The sequence below is a fragment of the Daphnia pulex genome, chromosome 5 (assembly GCF_021134715.1).
Source record: "Daphnia pulex isolate KAP4 chromosome 5, ASM2113471v1".
Taxonomy (NCBI): domain Eukaryota; kingdom Metazoa; phylum Arthropoda; class Branchiopoda; order Diplostraca; family Daphniidae; genus Daphnia; species Daphnia pulex.
The window spans coordinates 10,204,769-10,217,811 of NC_060021.1; the positions used below are offsets into that span (position 1 = coordinate 10,204,769).

The window sequence follows — 13,043 nt, forward strand, 5'->3', positions numbered from 1 at the left end:
TAAAAGTCTGCTGGTTTTTGCCCACAGCCTTTTTCTCTATTTTTCGCCGTCACGCCACGGTGATGGCCGCCACCATTGTCTTCAGCTAATTGAATAGAAAGGAATGACAGTGCAATCGATTATTCGGTGTCTTGTGATAAATTATCCCCCCCAGATACCGCTTATACTTTATCCAGACAGGATTAGTAATGTTGAGTTACCATCAGTCTTACGAAATAGACAAACAACATTATAAAAGGGCCTTCTCTCTCTATTTAATCCGTATTAAAAGTTCGTACGTATAGACTATAGACACAGCAGATCGCAATTATCGCCGGCTGCATTCCTGATAGAAAAATAAAAACAAAAGAAAGCATTCCACGACTTGGCAGAAAGAACAAATAAGTAGTGCTGTGGTCCATGCTTGATTGCTGGTATTATCAATAATAATAACGAATAATAACCACGGAGATTCTTTCTCTCTCTTCTGTCAAGGCTGGCTGCTATATATAGTATTGTTCCTGTAATCATAATAGGCGCGCATCTGTTAACTAAGTAAGGCGCTATAGAACGTCTCGATAATCCTACTCAGATGTAATAGTGGCGTAAAACAAAAACTGTTGATGCAACTACACGGGCCTGCGGGAGGCAGCGCGCTCATTAGCCAAGAAATAAAGAGACTATCGTAGACGTAACTATAGAAGAACACCTCGATATTTAGAGGCAATGTGACGCAAAACAACAAACACTGCGGGCCTGCGGGATGTATACTAATAAATGTTTGAAAATTGTTGTTCTACTTATTTAAGCGCGCATGCTGAATGACGCAATTTTCCACGCGGCTACAATTATGCTTTCTAGTTCAAACTTGACAGATAGTCCTACAAACAGATCAAGAAAAGCTGTTCGCACGCCAAGGAAGTATAATAGAATTTCTACAAGATCGTGATTCTCTGAATGTGATAGTATTTGCATATTCAATAAATGGGAAAAAATCATTATGCAAATTAAACATTCTCCTTGTGTAAAAGCAAAAGTTGGTCGGTCATTTCAAGGAATCGTATAGTGTGAGAGGGAAAAGAAAATAGCGTCAAGGTAATAATTAATATTCATTCTATTTCCTAGTTTCCCATTTGCAGACTGTTGAGTGTTGACTATTTATTTAGCTGAATAAGGATGTTCAATGTTACCAACATTTTTTTTTAAAAGTTAGTCTATAGATATACAAAAGCAGATTAAACAAACTGTGTGTGACTTAACCATTGGGCATCGTCAGTTTTTTTTTTATGAAGCGGATAACATGGATTGCGTCATCATCACCAGTTCCCCAATAATCAGTAATAAAACACAATATAATAAATACACCTATTCACTTCGTTATTTAATTATCTCGGAATATGTTATGACTCAACGAGTTAAGAGTTTTTAAAACTTTTTTTTAAAAATAAAGTTATGCATAGTTTATGTATCAGTTTGAAAAATGGCAACATAGGGTCCTATTTACCAGTAGTGCTAGTGCTGTATTTGTATTAGAACCCTGCACGTCTGCACTCTGCAGTTTAATAACAACACAGAAGTTTTGCATTTCGAATTTGAGAATTCCCGAGTTTTTGTTGTTGAAGAAGTATCAAGAAAATTCTGTAATGTGTTAGATTCTTTCACTTTAAAGACGAATTACTCGATATTACGAAACCTTTTGTTATTATATTGGTATTGTTGATTCAAGAGCTTAAAATAACTTGTGTCGTTATGGCTGCAACAGAACCTATTGACGTGAGGAAAAATAGATACCCTTTTTGCATTGTTTGGACTCCTATTCCGTTGATAACGTGAGTGAAACTCATTTGTGCGTAAAATGCCAATAAAAAAGTACATTATTTTGGTATTTACAACATGCTGCTTTTACATTTAGGTGGATATTCCCGTTTATTGGACACATGGGGATTTGCACAAGTTCAGGAATTATAAGGGACTTTGCTGGTTCCTACTTTGTTTCTGAAGATCAAATGGCATTTGGAGATCCTACAAAGTTCTTGCAGCTTGAAATATCAAAAGTTCCTGGTGGTGTTTCTGCTTGGGACCGAGCCATCCAAGATGCTTCTGAAGAATACAAAAGTCATATGGTATCAGCTGCTTATTTTAAATGTTTTAATTCTTTTATGGTCAAATAGTCTTACTTCTTTTAAATAATTTACTGAATTAAGTTTTAAATTTCAATTATTTATTTAGCATAACTTGTGTTGTGATAACTGCCACTCACATGTTGCTCTGTCATTGAATAATATGGCATACCCTGGAAAGAGAAATTGGAACATGGTTGCTGTATGTTGGCAAATGTTATTTCATGGCAAGCACATTGGGTAACTAAATACTTGGAATTTTATTCATTATATCATATTTGTACATTGATTTTTTTTATATAGTTGTTCAGGATTTTTGAGAACTTGGGCCCCGTCAATCTTCCTTCTCGCAGTAATTGCTGTGATTGTGATTTTTATAGCTTGATAAACCAGCCCTGATATTGAGGGAAATCCATAATTAAATGCTAAACTGCTTCAATAAAGTTTTTCATGTCACATGCACACAGATCCTTCTACTTGCACCGAATTTGCTTTGAAAACGGCATGGTAAATATTATAAATTTGACACTGTTTAACAACGCACGTTTGATGACATTTGTCAACAATAACTTGAACGAGAAAACAATAGAATATATTAAAGCTATGTTTTATTTATCAGTTACGAATTTCGAAAGTGCACACGAAATCCGATTCGGTCTACAATCATTCGTTGAGAAATGTGCCAAAAGTGTTAGTTCATTTCTTATAGGAAGGTCTAAGTGAAATTTCAAATTTGGGTCGTGTGAGGCAAACGTAAAAAAGGATCTTCACAGCCACTTGGTCGGCTGGGTATAAATGGTATTAATAAAATTAAGATTGAAGTATCTAAAACGTTTTAAAAAACCGGGGTTCCACGCATTTATTCATAATTTTATAGGCGGTTACAAATTTCGCATTATAAAGGACGTCCGGTCATACTTTTAACTGTTTGTTGAATCGTTTTGAATTATTTGTCTTTTCATTTAACAGGAAATCTCAGCTACGAACTTTTGCAACCGGATGCTAGCAGCCTCGATACGTTATTCGAGACATCACACTCGCGGTGTGTGATTCGGCTCTATATGCTGTTGACACCGATATCCTCTAGCAAATATTCAGCAGAATATGATCATTCTGACAACTATTAAGGGTCACACTATTCGTTTATAACTAAAAGGCAGGAGCTGCTGTTCTCAGAGCTCATTAAGCTTTTCGCTATTAACGGCGAAAGTTGTCCTCTATCTTGAAAATTACAATGAAATTCTATTTCATTTTACTGCTCGTGTTTTCCTGCTGCAATTTTTGTTACGGAGAAGATTCTTCAAAATTACGTGTGATTTGCATTGTCTCGGATGAAATTGCCCCAATCACAGGTAAGTTCCTAAAAGAAATAAAAAACAGTATTTATACTAAGAATTTACGTTGTGCGCAGAAAAAGAAGATTTATCCCTGGATGAAGTGTGTAGTGATGTACTCTACAAAATCCCCCTGAAGAAACAGAGTTTGTTCTGGCAAAATGCAGTTAACGCCTCAGATCCTGTTTCCAGCTTCCGTCATCGCCACCCTGCTCTGCGACTTTACGTTTCCGTTCATGATTCCCTCTTAGCGACTATGGCGCTTTCAGAAGCTACTTTTCTTGTTACATTTTTAAAGAAGATGAACTCTAGCGGACTCGATGTCATCGTAAATCCTAAAACTAATTTGGCTGTTTTGTCATCCGTCCTGCACAATTATCAACAAATGCTGTCTGGAAACTCATATGGCTTAAGCATCACTGTTGATAGCCGTGTAGACATCAGTCAAATAGCAGAGCATGGTATCGAGGGTCTAGTTGACAACATATTCTTTGTGCCGAATACCGTAACTTCAAAAGATGACGAAGAAATCAACATTCCTAGCGTTAACGAATTATCAACAAATAAGCTAATGATTGGATTATCATCAGTTGTATTCGTCGTTCCCGATTCGGAGAAGCGATCTAACATTCCGTCCTTTTCAGAACTCTGCAGTGGTTCAAATTTAAACCAATGGAAACCAAAAATCCAACCCGATGATCAAGTGGTGTGGAAGCATTCTGAGAAGAAATGGAAGTTTGCGATGCAAATGGGACTGGCAGTCGCCAATCAAATGAAGAAAATTCGTCGCAACAACTCACGAGCTGGAATTTTGTTATTTGATGTACCCTTTAGATTTGAAGATAATCCTATTTGTTCGAGACATCGAACTCTTTTTATAGATTCTCTACGTGAAGCTGTAGGAAGACACGGTTACGGAACTGGAAGGCGACGAGTGAAACGAGATCCGACCGAGTCCTTAGCCCACACGACTAAGCCACAGATGAAATTGATCGGAGAAAGCAGCCAATTAGGCAAAGTTCTCGTCTTTGCAGTTGGAGACGAAGATGAACAATTCAGAAAACATTACAGAATTCACGATGAAGACTCCCTGCTCAAGAGTCCTGTTGATCACATCGTTCTGGGATACGACGATAGTGGGACGATTTACGATATCTATCAACCAATGCCACGAGAAATCAGTCAAGCGTCTATTTTAAATACTATTCATCAATATTATGTGGACAAGATTTTAGGAGGCGGTGGCGGAAATGTTTTTGGCGCCGTTCAACTCCATCCTCCTAATATACTCGTCTACCCAGAGGCATCTGGAAATCACCCTGTTCCGATTCTGGTTACGTGGGTTCGTGTTGGCAGTCCCGTTGCGCGTCTGACGCCACGCAAGACGCGGAAGCAGTCTTCAACGACATCGTCTACGACGTCCATACCAAGTACCACTCAGAGGATGGGCAGTGATAGTCAAAATCCCTTCCAGCAACGTTATTTTCCCGCCGGCTTAATGGAGATTTTAAATTTGAAATCTCGTCCATCTGCAACGACAACAACGCGACAATCCACTGCAATGCGTCAAACTACTACAAAACCATTGGTGCCTATGAATCCCCAAGCAAGAGTCAGTGACTCGATTGATGCAAGTCTTCATGTCACAACGATAACGCTCCCGGAAATGATTCCTTCACCTCAAACAACACCATCTTCTACTTTGTTGCTCTTGGCTAACGAACAAGAATCGAAACTACCTATCACTAATAGAATGGCCAGTCCGTCAAAAAGACAGCTACTCTGCAATGGGGAATCTGCTTATTCCTATCTATCCTGCAAGACTCGGAATCGTAGATTTGTTGACACTCAATTCAAACGACCAATTTCCAAAGCGCAATTTGCAATGTCGGCAAAAAGCCGACTTTTCTGACGAGGAAAAGATTCGTTAGCGATTAGTTGAAGCGCGATGGCCAATAAAACGCAAGAGTGATATCTACATACAGACTGTATGTAGATGTACTGTTTTATACAGTACATTCTATAAGTGATAATTTGGTTATTCAAACTTGATTGTCGATGTACGCGCTTGTGATACGAGTAGACTACAGCATATTATTTTCGAATGTATCATTTTATAGGCCTACTGATGAGAATCTGAAATACAACATTTTTAAAAATTTATAAATTAAGCGAATACTTATAGCTTCCTCGGCTTATACTTCTTTCTTTAATTTGTTTTCTATCAGTCTTCTCTCATCTTTGGTCGATTCTGGAAATAATTGCGAATATAAATGATTACAGAAGAATCCTTGATCGGGGGCACAGACAACAGAAAAGAAGGGAGCTCAGATATGTATACATCAGTGCAGATAAGTCCTTAAAAAAATCACAAAACTTATACAGCGCACTTTTATTAGTAGCGTGTAAAAGGAAATGGAAAAAAACGATCACTTTCCTGTAGTTAGAATATCGCTAACATCGCATTATTTTCTAGTCACATGTCAAAAGATTTTGTGATGCTGCTTTCTTTGTTTCTTCGTAATTTTATTTGTGTTTTTCGAATAAATTCAGCGACATTTTTTAAAATGTAAGTTTCTTTAATGATTCTAGTGCCTGCATAGTTCATTTTTATTCTCATGTTGATTCTACTTGAAATTCTTAATCTACTTTCGGTTTCTAAATTCGTTGATATTAATAAGTGTATAGGCCTAAATATAAATATTCGTGTGACGCCGAAAAGAACCCAACATTATATTTTCCGTCCAACTCTTTGGCGTCTAGGCGTCCGTGGATGCTAAGGGCTGTCACTAGGTGGCTAAATATTTCGGTGTGTTTAGGGATTGCATTATTATTATTCAGCCCTGTGTATTGGTATTTTAGATGGGGGACGGGTCATCAAAGATAAATTGGTAACACCTTTTCTTTGGGTCTCGTTCTTTTCATCGGAGACGCTGTCAGTGAAGGTTCGGTGAAGTCTTACAGGAAACTCTCTCACCTGACATTTTTCGGCTCATCAATGGTAAGTCCTGTTTTAAATCTATGAGGTTATTACATTTTTTTCTGGTTAATTTACGGGTAACATGGCAATGGCATTCAATATCGACTTGGAAATTCCATCTGGTCATGTTGGCTGCTGTACTTTCCCCCCAAAATATCGTCTCTTGATGCATGTTGCACGTCTAAAACAGTAAAAGTAAAATGTTGATTAACTAAGAAATAAGACTTTCTTTGAATTAAAATCTTTGACTTAGTTTGTGATAGTAATTGAGCTTTTATTTATCTTCAACAGCCCGATGAAGATCATGAAGTCCAAGCTTCTTCATAGCATTATGTGTACTTGATACTGCCGTGGAATTAAGGTTAGTCTTTAAGAGTGTCTCTACTTTCTAATATATTGCGAGACAAAATGTAAAAAGGAAATCTGAAATGGAAATGATGTACTCGTAGGATAAATCAAGAGTTAGCATTTTGCCTTACATTTGTCTGTGCTGCCCATGCATCTTAGTTAAGAATTAATTGAAGTTAAACTGTTAAACATTAACTTGATTTAAAACTATTTCCTGCTTCTAAATAAGCATGTTTATGAATAGATCTTCATCAGCTTGACAGCTTGTAAAGATTTGCAATTTTATGGGTCGGAACAGAAATTGAAATTCCCTGTTTTCTTAATAATCCTAAATAAGTGATGTGATATTCTTCGGCTAGCTTATTGATTTATTTACTCAAGTCTAATGTAAATTTGAAGTTAATAGCTGCCTTAACTAATAAATATTTGATTTCTCAATTTTACAGTTGTAAGCTAATGTTAAATTTTTTTGTTTTAATTTGAAAATTCAAAATTGTATTTTGAAATCTTATTTTTCACGTAATCAATGTTATTGTTTCATAAATGTTCTTTTGCATTGTGCTTATAGGTTTTCATGGACGGTTTGATTGAGCTATTTTGCTGTGGCTGTTTGGGGTGCAGTGGTTCTCCAGTAGAGATGCGTTGGAATGGAGCTTGTGCAGATTTGTTGTTTAATGGTAAATGAAATTTCAATTCAACGGAAAAGATAATTGTTTTGTTTTAGTAATCGTATTGGCTTCAGAGTGTGTCCACCAGGGGGCAAGTTTCTGGTTTTAGCAAATTGGCAACATGGCAAGCTTATGCCGCTGACGTCATTTCTGTTACGGATGCTGTGCTGTCAGTTACTGTGTTCGTGGTCAGTCAATCAGTCAACTTTAACATTGTTCTTCACAAATATCCTCAAGGTAATTGAGGTTTTAATTCATTAGGGCTTCTGAATGTAAAAATTTTTCACAAGATTTTTTTGACAATTCTAGGTATATTATACTATATTTCCATCTTGCCACTTGTAGATTCATTATCAAAATTTGAATGCTGAGGTTTTTAAAAACAGTGCGAGAACTTAAAGTTAATTCCTTCATTCTTTGGGTCTTGCCTGTGGTACACATCTGTTATTGTCATTGGAAGGCTTTTCCCCGTAGGTTTGGTTGGCTATTTGTTGTATGGTAAGAAATGGGAATAGTTTGTTTACATTGTCACTTAACACTTTGTCCATTGATATTGATTAAGTTTTTTTTTTCAAGTAGGATTAAAGGGTTCGTGAAGTGAGCTTTTTCAAGGCAGTCCACTTCGTTTGATTTGTTGCGGCCAGCTGGTTAACGGTGTGGTGAGCTATTGTATTAAGACCGTGTGCTGTTGTGAAGAGCTTCTGCATGCAGGCTGTGGTGCTGGTGGGGGAAGTGCTGCATGCTGTCAACTGAGTGTAGTGCTAGCTTTAAATTTGATGAACTCACTGCTGTAACAATTGAGTGTAAGAATCATTCATTTTATTAATGTGAGCTTGAGTTAGAATTTCAGTTCTTTCATTAACCTTTTTATCATTTTTTTTATCACATCTCAAAATGTTATTTGTTTATTAAAAGTTCTTTTGCTTGTTAGGTTTCCAAAGTCAGTTTGGGTTTATTTTGGTGGCTTTATTTGGTCTGCAGTTCATGTTTGGGTAAGAGATTTCTTTCATTATCTTAAGAAGAATTTGGTAAACTTAAAGCTGTATTACTGTCACAGGTGGTTTTGTTGCAGCCAGTTGTTGAAATGGAGTTCCATGTCAAATTGAGCTGCAGGTTTTGGAAGCTATCTACCTTGCTGGTGTCATCCTGAAGTGGAACAGAAATGCAGTCGTCTTGGCATCTTGCAATGGTAATTTGATTGTGATATTGGGTTGTAATTTGGAAAGTTAGGAATTTCAATTTAAATATCGTAGTGAGTCAAGAGTTTTTGTAAAAATAGTTACCTGCCTCAACAGCTTTTGCTTGTTATTTTCTTTTCAATATAACTAGAACATGAAATTCCATTTCTTTTTACAAAATTTTGATGCAACCTAGTCTTGTAATTCAAATCATTTGCTGCTGCTTGAATTTGATCTTAATTTTAATTTAAACTTGACATGGCCTCTCGTTCTTTTCATTATGTTTTAATATCTGGTACAGTTTTATTTTTAAATGTATGATATCTCTTTTCACAACAGGACTCATGACGATCTGATGTAACTGCCTTGGTGATAATGATGATCAACCTGCTGTATGCAGTCCATGCTGCTGGTGTTCTCCAGAAATATTGAAGCAAGACTTGAAACAAAGCTGCAGGAATATTTGTAGGAATGGTAATTTGGCTGGTTTTATTGACTTTTACTTTGAAAATGTATTGTTTTTTTTATAATACCGTGTTCAGTCAAAAGTTCAACTCTAAACTCACGCAGGCGATAAGTGATAAGATAAGATTTTGTGGAAGTGATTTGCATTAGAAAATTTTAAAGTTCCTGTTTACTTGATTTAAAAAAATGTTTTCTCGCAGGATTCTGAAAATGTTCAGCGGTTTCGTACGCTGATATCTGTTCAAGATTTTATCCTGAATTGCGCTGAAGTCCTTGCAGTAACTGATTCCGGTACCATCCTGATGTTGCAGTGCCGATGAAATATGATTTGATAAAATTTATCTGTATTTGTGTTACATCATCTTTATGTGGTAGAAGATATTGATGATCTTTACTTTTCAGAATGATGTGTTGCAACAAAAGTTTTAACTGTGGTAATCCTAGATGTTGTAACCACCTCAACCCTGATTAGGTCGTAACGTATTGTTTGTGTATCAAAGTCAAACCTGCTATCTTTATTTTACTTGTAAACTTACTATCGAAATCTTTTTTTACATAATGTTATGTTACAATAAATGAAAAAAAATATTTTCAATCTCAAAACATTTACTACAAAATTTAAAATAAAAAAACAATTAATTAAAATATTGAAAGAAAATTTTAAATAATAATTTTTTAATATTTTTTACTAGAATTCTTATCTTTAAATGAATAAAATTAATTTTAATTAAATTAACTTTAAATGAATTAAGTTAATTAATAACCAATATATGCATCAAAATTGTTGAAATTTAATAAACAAAGCCTCCGGTACAACCCAAATGTTTTTCTGTGCAAATTTTAAAGCAATTTATACCCAAATAAAACCGACATACTCCTTTTGTCTCATTTGGGTGATAAACTGCTTTTGAAACTCGCACATACAGTCAATCAAGACAGGAGGAGACACTGCCTTAACTGACTGCACTTGTTTTATCTAACAACTACACAATTTATCAGTCTTGAATGACAGCATTCTCTTGAATTATAGCATCCCCAATGGATGAAGTCCACGATAAGTAGCGAAGGATTTACCCTGTAGACAGAGTGAACATTTATTAGTTTGACAATAATTTTCAACAATATTTGAGCGACAGAGAGTAATACCTCAAATCAAGCTTAAGGAAGTAAAAAGGGAGATTCAAGGGAAGCAGCCAACGCCCAACAGGTAGCTTGTTGACTGTCAGTCACAGTCAGTCCTCAGTCCTTTTTCTTCAACATGACTTTTCTTAAAGTCTGTCATGCAAATTTAGAAACCATGTAGTTTCAAACCTGTAAATAAAAAACAAGAAAATTAAGTCACATTGTTAATAATTTGTGTCATCAATGTGCTTGACAACTATGATCTAAAAGAATAATTTAACAGTAATCAGTATACTGCAGTTGAAATCATCTAATAACATTAGAAAGACGTGAGTGCAGATCAATACTTTGAATACATGTTAGACTGCAACAAAGAAAGTTCTGTGACATGACAAGTGAACTTACACATGAAACCACCAAACAGTTAGCTAAGGTTCCCTAGAAGATGGAATGAGAGATTGGTCCGTGATGGGGTTGGTGATATAGCAAGTCCAATTCTTACAGCAGATAATTATGATGAATCCTAATAAAAAATGAGAAGATTGTACGTTTCAGCAATACTGTAATAAAGCTAGTGTTGGTAGTTACCTGTGTCATTTCGATGGCACATTTTGAACAAAATAGTCAACGGTAGGCTACGTTTCCTTCTGTCAGTTGATGAGAAACACTAAGGTTATCCAACATGTACAAGGAATAGAACACATCACAGACAAGTTACAAATGAAATCACTCGAATTAACCTATGTGTTCATTTGTAACTTTCGAAGAAAATAGCTGTAGCTGAAAATAGATTTAGACAACGAGCCGCCATAAGCCAACATCTGACAACACAATATTCCTTCACGCCATCTATTAGACACGTCCAAAACTGACCGGCTTTAGATAGTCACTAAAGTCACAAAAGTAATCAAAAAGACCATTTCTGTTTGCTTAAACTGGGCAAGGAGTCTTTAGAATTGTGCAGAGAACAAAGCTCACTTGCTAGTTTTATGCAAATTTTCCGGAAGTATACCGGAAGTAAGCGATAGCGCCTCAACCATTGAGCTGCCGACCAAATAAACCAAATATTCGTGATCTACGTGAAATTTGGGGTCGATTAGATGTGATTTAAACGAAATCCAGATTTTGGCCAAAATCGAGAATTTTCCTGAACTATAGTTCAGGAAAATTTTCAAAACCGGAAGTACGAAAACGTACAAAACAAAACATGAACTTTACCTCAAATTTTACGAGGATCACGAATATGTGGTTATTTTGTGCGTCGAATGAATATTTACTGAACTACTGACTGAAAAGTAGAAAACCGGAAGTAGAAAAAAATACACATAATTAAAAATCTAACAAGTGAGCTTTGTTGCTGAAACAGAAAATTACAGTTATCACCAAAAATATTTTTGAAGTAGCATTAGGAAATCTCTACAGAGATGTTCAAAGTAAACGTAACTAAACTGATTCTGACAGGTAAAAAATGATTAAAGGCTATGCCGTCTAGTGTCAGAAAGAAGAAACGTTTAAATTAAAAGTAACATGAAAACGATGTCTGCTCTAGCTCGGTGACACTCAATTGAAAGAACTGACAAACAAAGGTAACAAATAACTTTGATACTCACGTAATGTTCTCCTTGCAAAATTTCACCAACAAGCCACCACACATGCACAGCATCACAACAGACGAAATCCCCAAGGTGATAATGGACGCCAGTCCAACTGGCACTCAAGGCAGTTATCCGTTCATGTTCCTTGTCTGCAAGTGATTCCCGACGTTTCAGCACCTAGGCAACAGTGCTTGGACAGTGGATTGCTGGTTTGAAAAACACCCAGTTGGTAAGGTAAACCTGCCCGTTATTCAGAATGTGTTTCTATTCATTGTGGCATTCTACTAGGCTACATACTACAAGGCAACAGCAAATGTAAAGTCAATCATAAAACGATGGTGAAGATGAAAAATCCTTTGCACACTACCCGGCCTCACAACAACAGCATGTTCCGGGCTCATGTGATCCTCACACTAGGGACTGGCATCTGATTGTTTTGATAATCACCTGTATCACCCTTTTAGCTTTATTCCCGTCATTCTACACTTTGTGATAAATATTCCTTTTCTTTCTGTAGGTTTTGATGGCCATTGATAATTGGAGAGCAGCATTGGAATGTGACAGCTTGTCTGGGATAAAAGCACTACTAATTTAATTAGTTCAAATAACACAAAATTTAACTAATGATGCTTATTGCATTCTTGGCTCAATGTTTTCAGAAAATTTCAGCTGAAGTTTACCTAGGTGCAAACAGAGAAAACAGAGATCAAACAGGACAATCCAGTGCAAGCTGTGTCTTCTCAAGCCAAATAGTTTCTATGTGCAAGGTACTTATTTTATCCGGTATTTAAAATTATTACTGTGGCATTTAATAAGTATCACATTTCAGGTTAACTTTTTGCATTCAAGTTGTTGTAAATCTTCAAAATATTGTTGCCTTTCCCAGATCAAATTCTATGTTGCTATTTATTTTGAGGACAATTGACAGACAATGCTTCTAAGTTCTACTTAAGTGGTTGCTGTGACTACATTTTGCTGAGTTCTCATTTATGAAAATGAAAGATCGATAAATTTGAGGTTTTGTTTGCTATCATAACATAACATGGTTAAATCTACTATTTTTTAGGTAATATGTCGCCGCTGACAGAACGTTTGTAAATCGATGAAAGATTGTTGCAATTGACGATTGATAAATTGTGTTGACGTAAAAAAATATTGGATGATTATTCAACAATTTTAAAGTAGTTTATCTATACATGTTTTTTTTTAAATTTGTATTTAAAGAATTTTTCAATTTCCCTAACCATGTAAATT

At 35.9% G+C, this 13,043-nt stretch overlaps 1 protein-coding gene and 3 long non-coding RNA genes across 25 annotated transcripts; 3 read left to right on the forward strand and 1 right to left on the reverse strand.

The window, feature by feature from the left end:
- The first annotated feature begins 1,497 nt into the window (after positions 1-1,497).
- LOC124194512 (transmembrane protein 222-like) lies at positions 1,498-5,600 on the forward strand. Of its 3 annotated transcripts, XR_006874854.1 has the most exons (5): positions 1,519-1,808; positions 1,892-2,102; positions 2,209-2,339; positions 2,403-2,606; positions 3,069-3,451. XR_006874854.1 is itself a non-coding variant. In XM_046588741.1 (4 exons), exons 1-4 carry the CDS (start codon positions 1,729-1,731, stop codon positions 2,482-2,484), a joined length of 504 nt encoding a protein of 167 aa, XP_046444697.1. In that variant the 5' UTR covers positions 1,498-1,728; the 3' UTR covers positions 2,485-2,703. The 3 variants fall into 3 exon arrangements, 2 of the variants coding, with proteins under 2 accessions (XP_046444697.1, XP_046444696.1); XM_046588741.1 differs by lacking the exon at positions 3,069-3,451 and having other exon boundaries at positions 1,498-1,808; positions 2,403-2,703; XM_046588740.1 differs by lacking the exons at positions 1,519-1,808; positions 1,892-2,102; positions 2,209-2,339 and adding an exon at positions 3,511-5,600 and having other exon boundaries at positions 2,478-2,606.
- Positions 5,601-6,304: 704 nt separating this feature from the next.
- Positions 6,305-9,660, forward strand: LOC124194515. 20 transcript variants are annotated; one of them, XR_006874866.1, is made up of 11 exons: positions 6,334-6,434; positions 6,705-6,774; positions 7,330-7,438; positions 7,504-7,666; positions 7,720-7,738; positions 7,816-7,927; positions 8,009-8,232; positions 8,361-8,421; positions 8,487-8,618; positions 8,947-9,081; positions 9,273-9,660. It is a non-coding gene; the product is annotated as an uncharacterized LOC124194515 (long non-coding RNA). The 20 variants fall into 20 exon arrangements; XR_006874873.1 differs by having other exon boundaries at positions 7,890-7,927; positions 8,006-8,232; XR_006874871.1 differs by having other exon boundaries at positions 7,890-7,927.
- Positions 9,661-9,863: 203 nt separating this feature from the next.
- On the reverse strand, positions 9,864-10,647 carry LOC124194516. The gene is made up of 3 exons (XR_006874876.1): positions 10,600-10,647; positions 10,219-10,383; positions 9,864-10,147 (listed from the first exon to the last, which is right to left on the reverse strand). It is a non-coding gene; the product is annotated as an uncharacterized LOC124194516 (long non-coding RNA).
- Positions 10,648-11,620: 973 nt separating this feature from the next.
- LOC124194518 lies at positions 11,621-12,803 on the forward strand. The gene is made up of 4 exons (XR_006874889.1): positions 11,621-12,018; positions 12,078-12,238; positions 12,307-12,556; positions 12,619-12,803. It is a non-coding gene; the product is annotated as an uncharacterized LOC124194518 (long non-coding RNA).
- Positions 12,804-13,043: the final 240 nt, after the last annotated feature.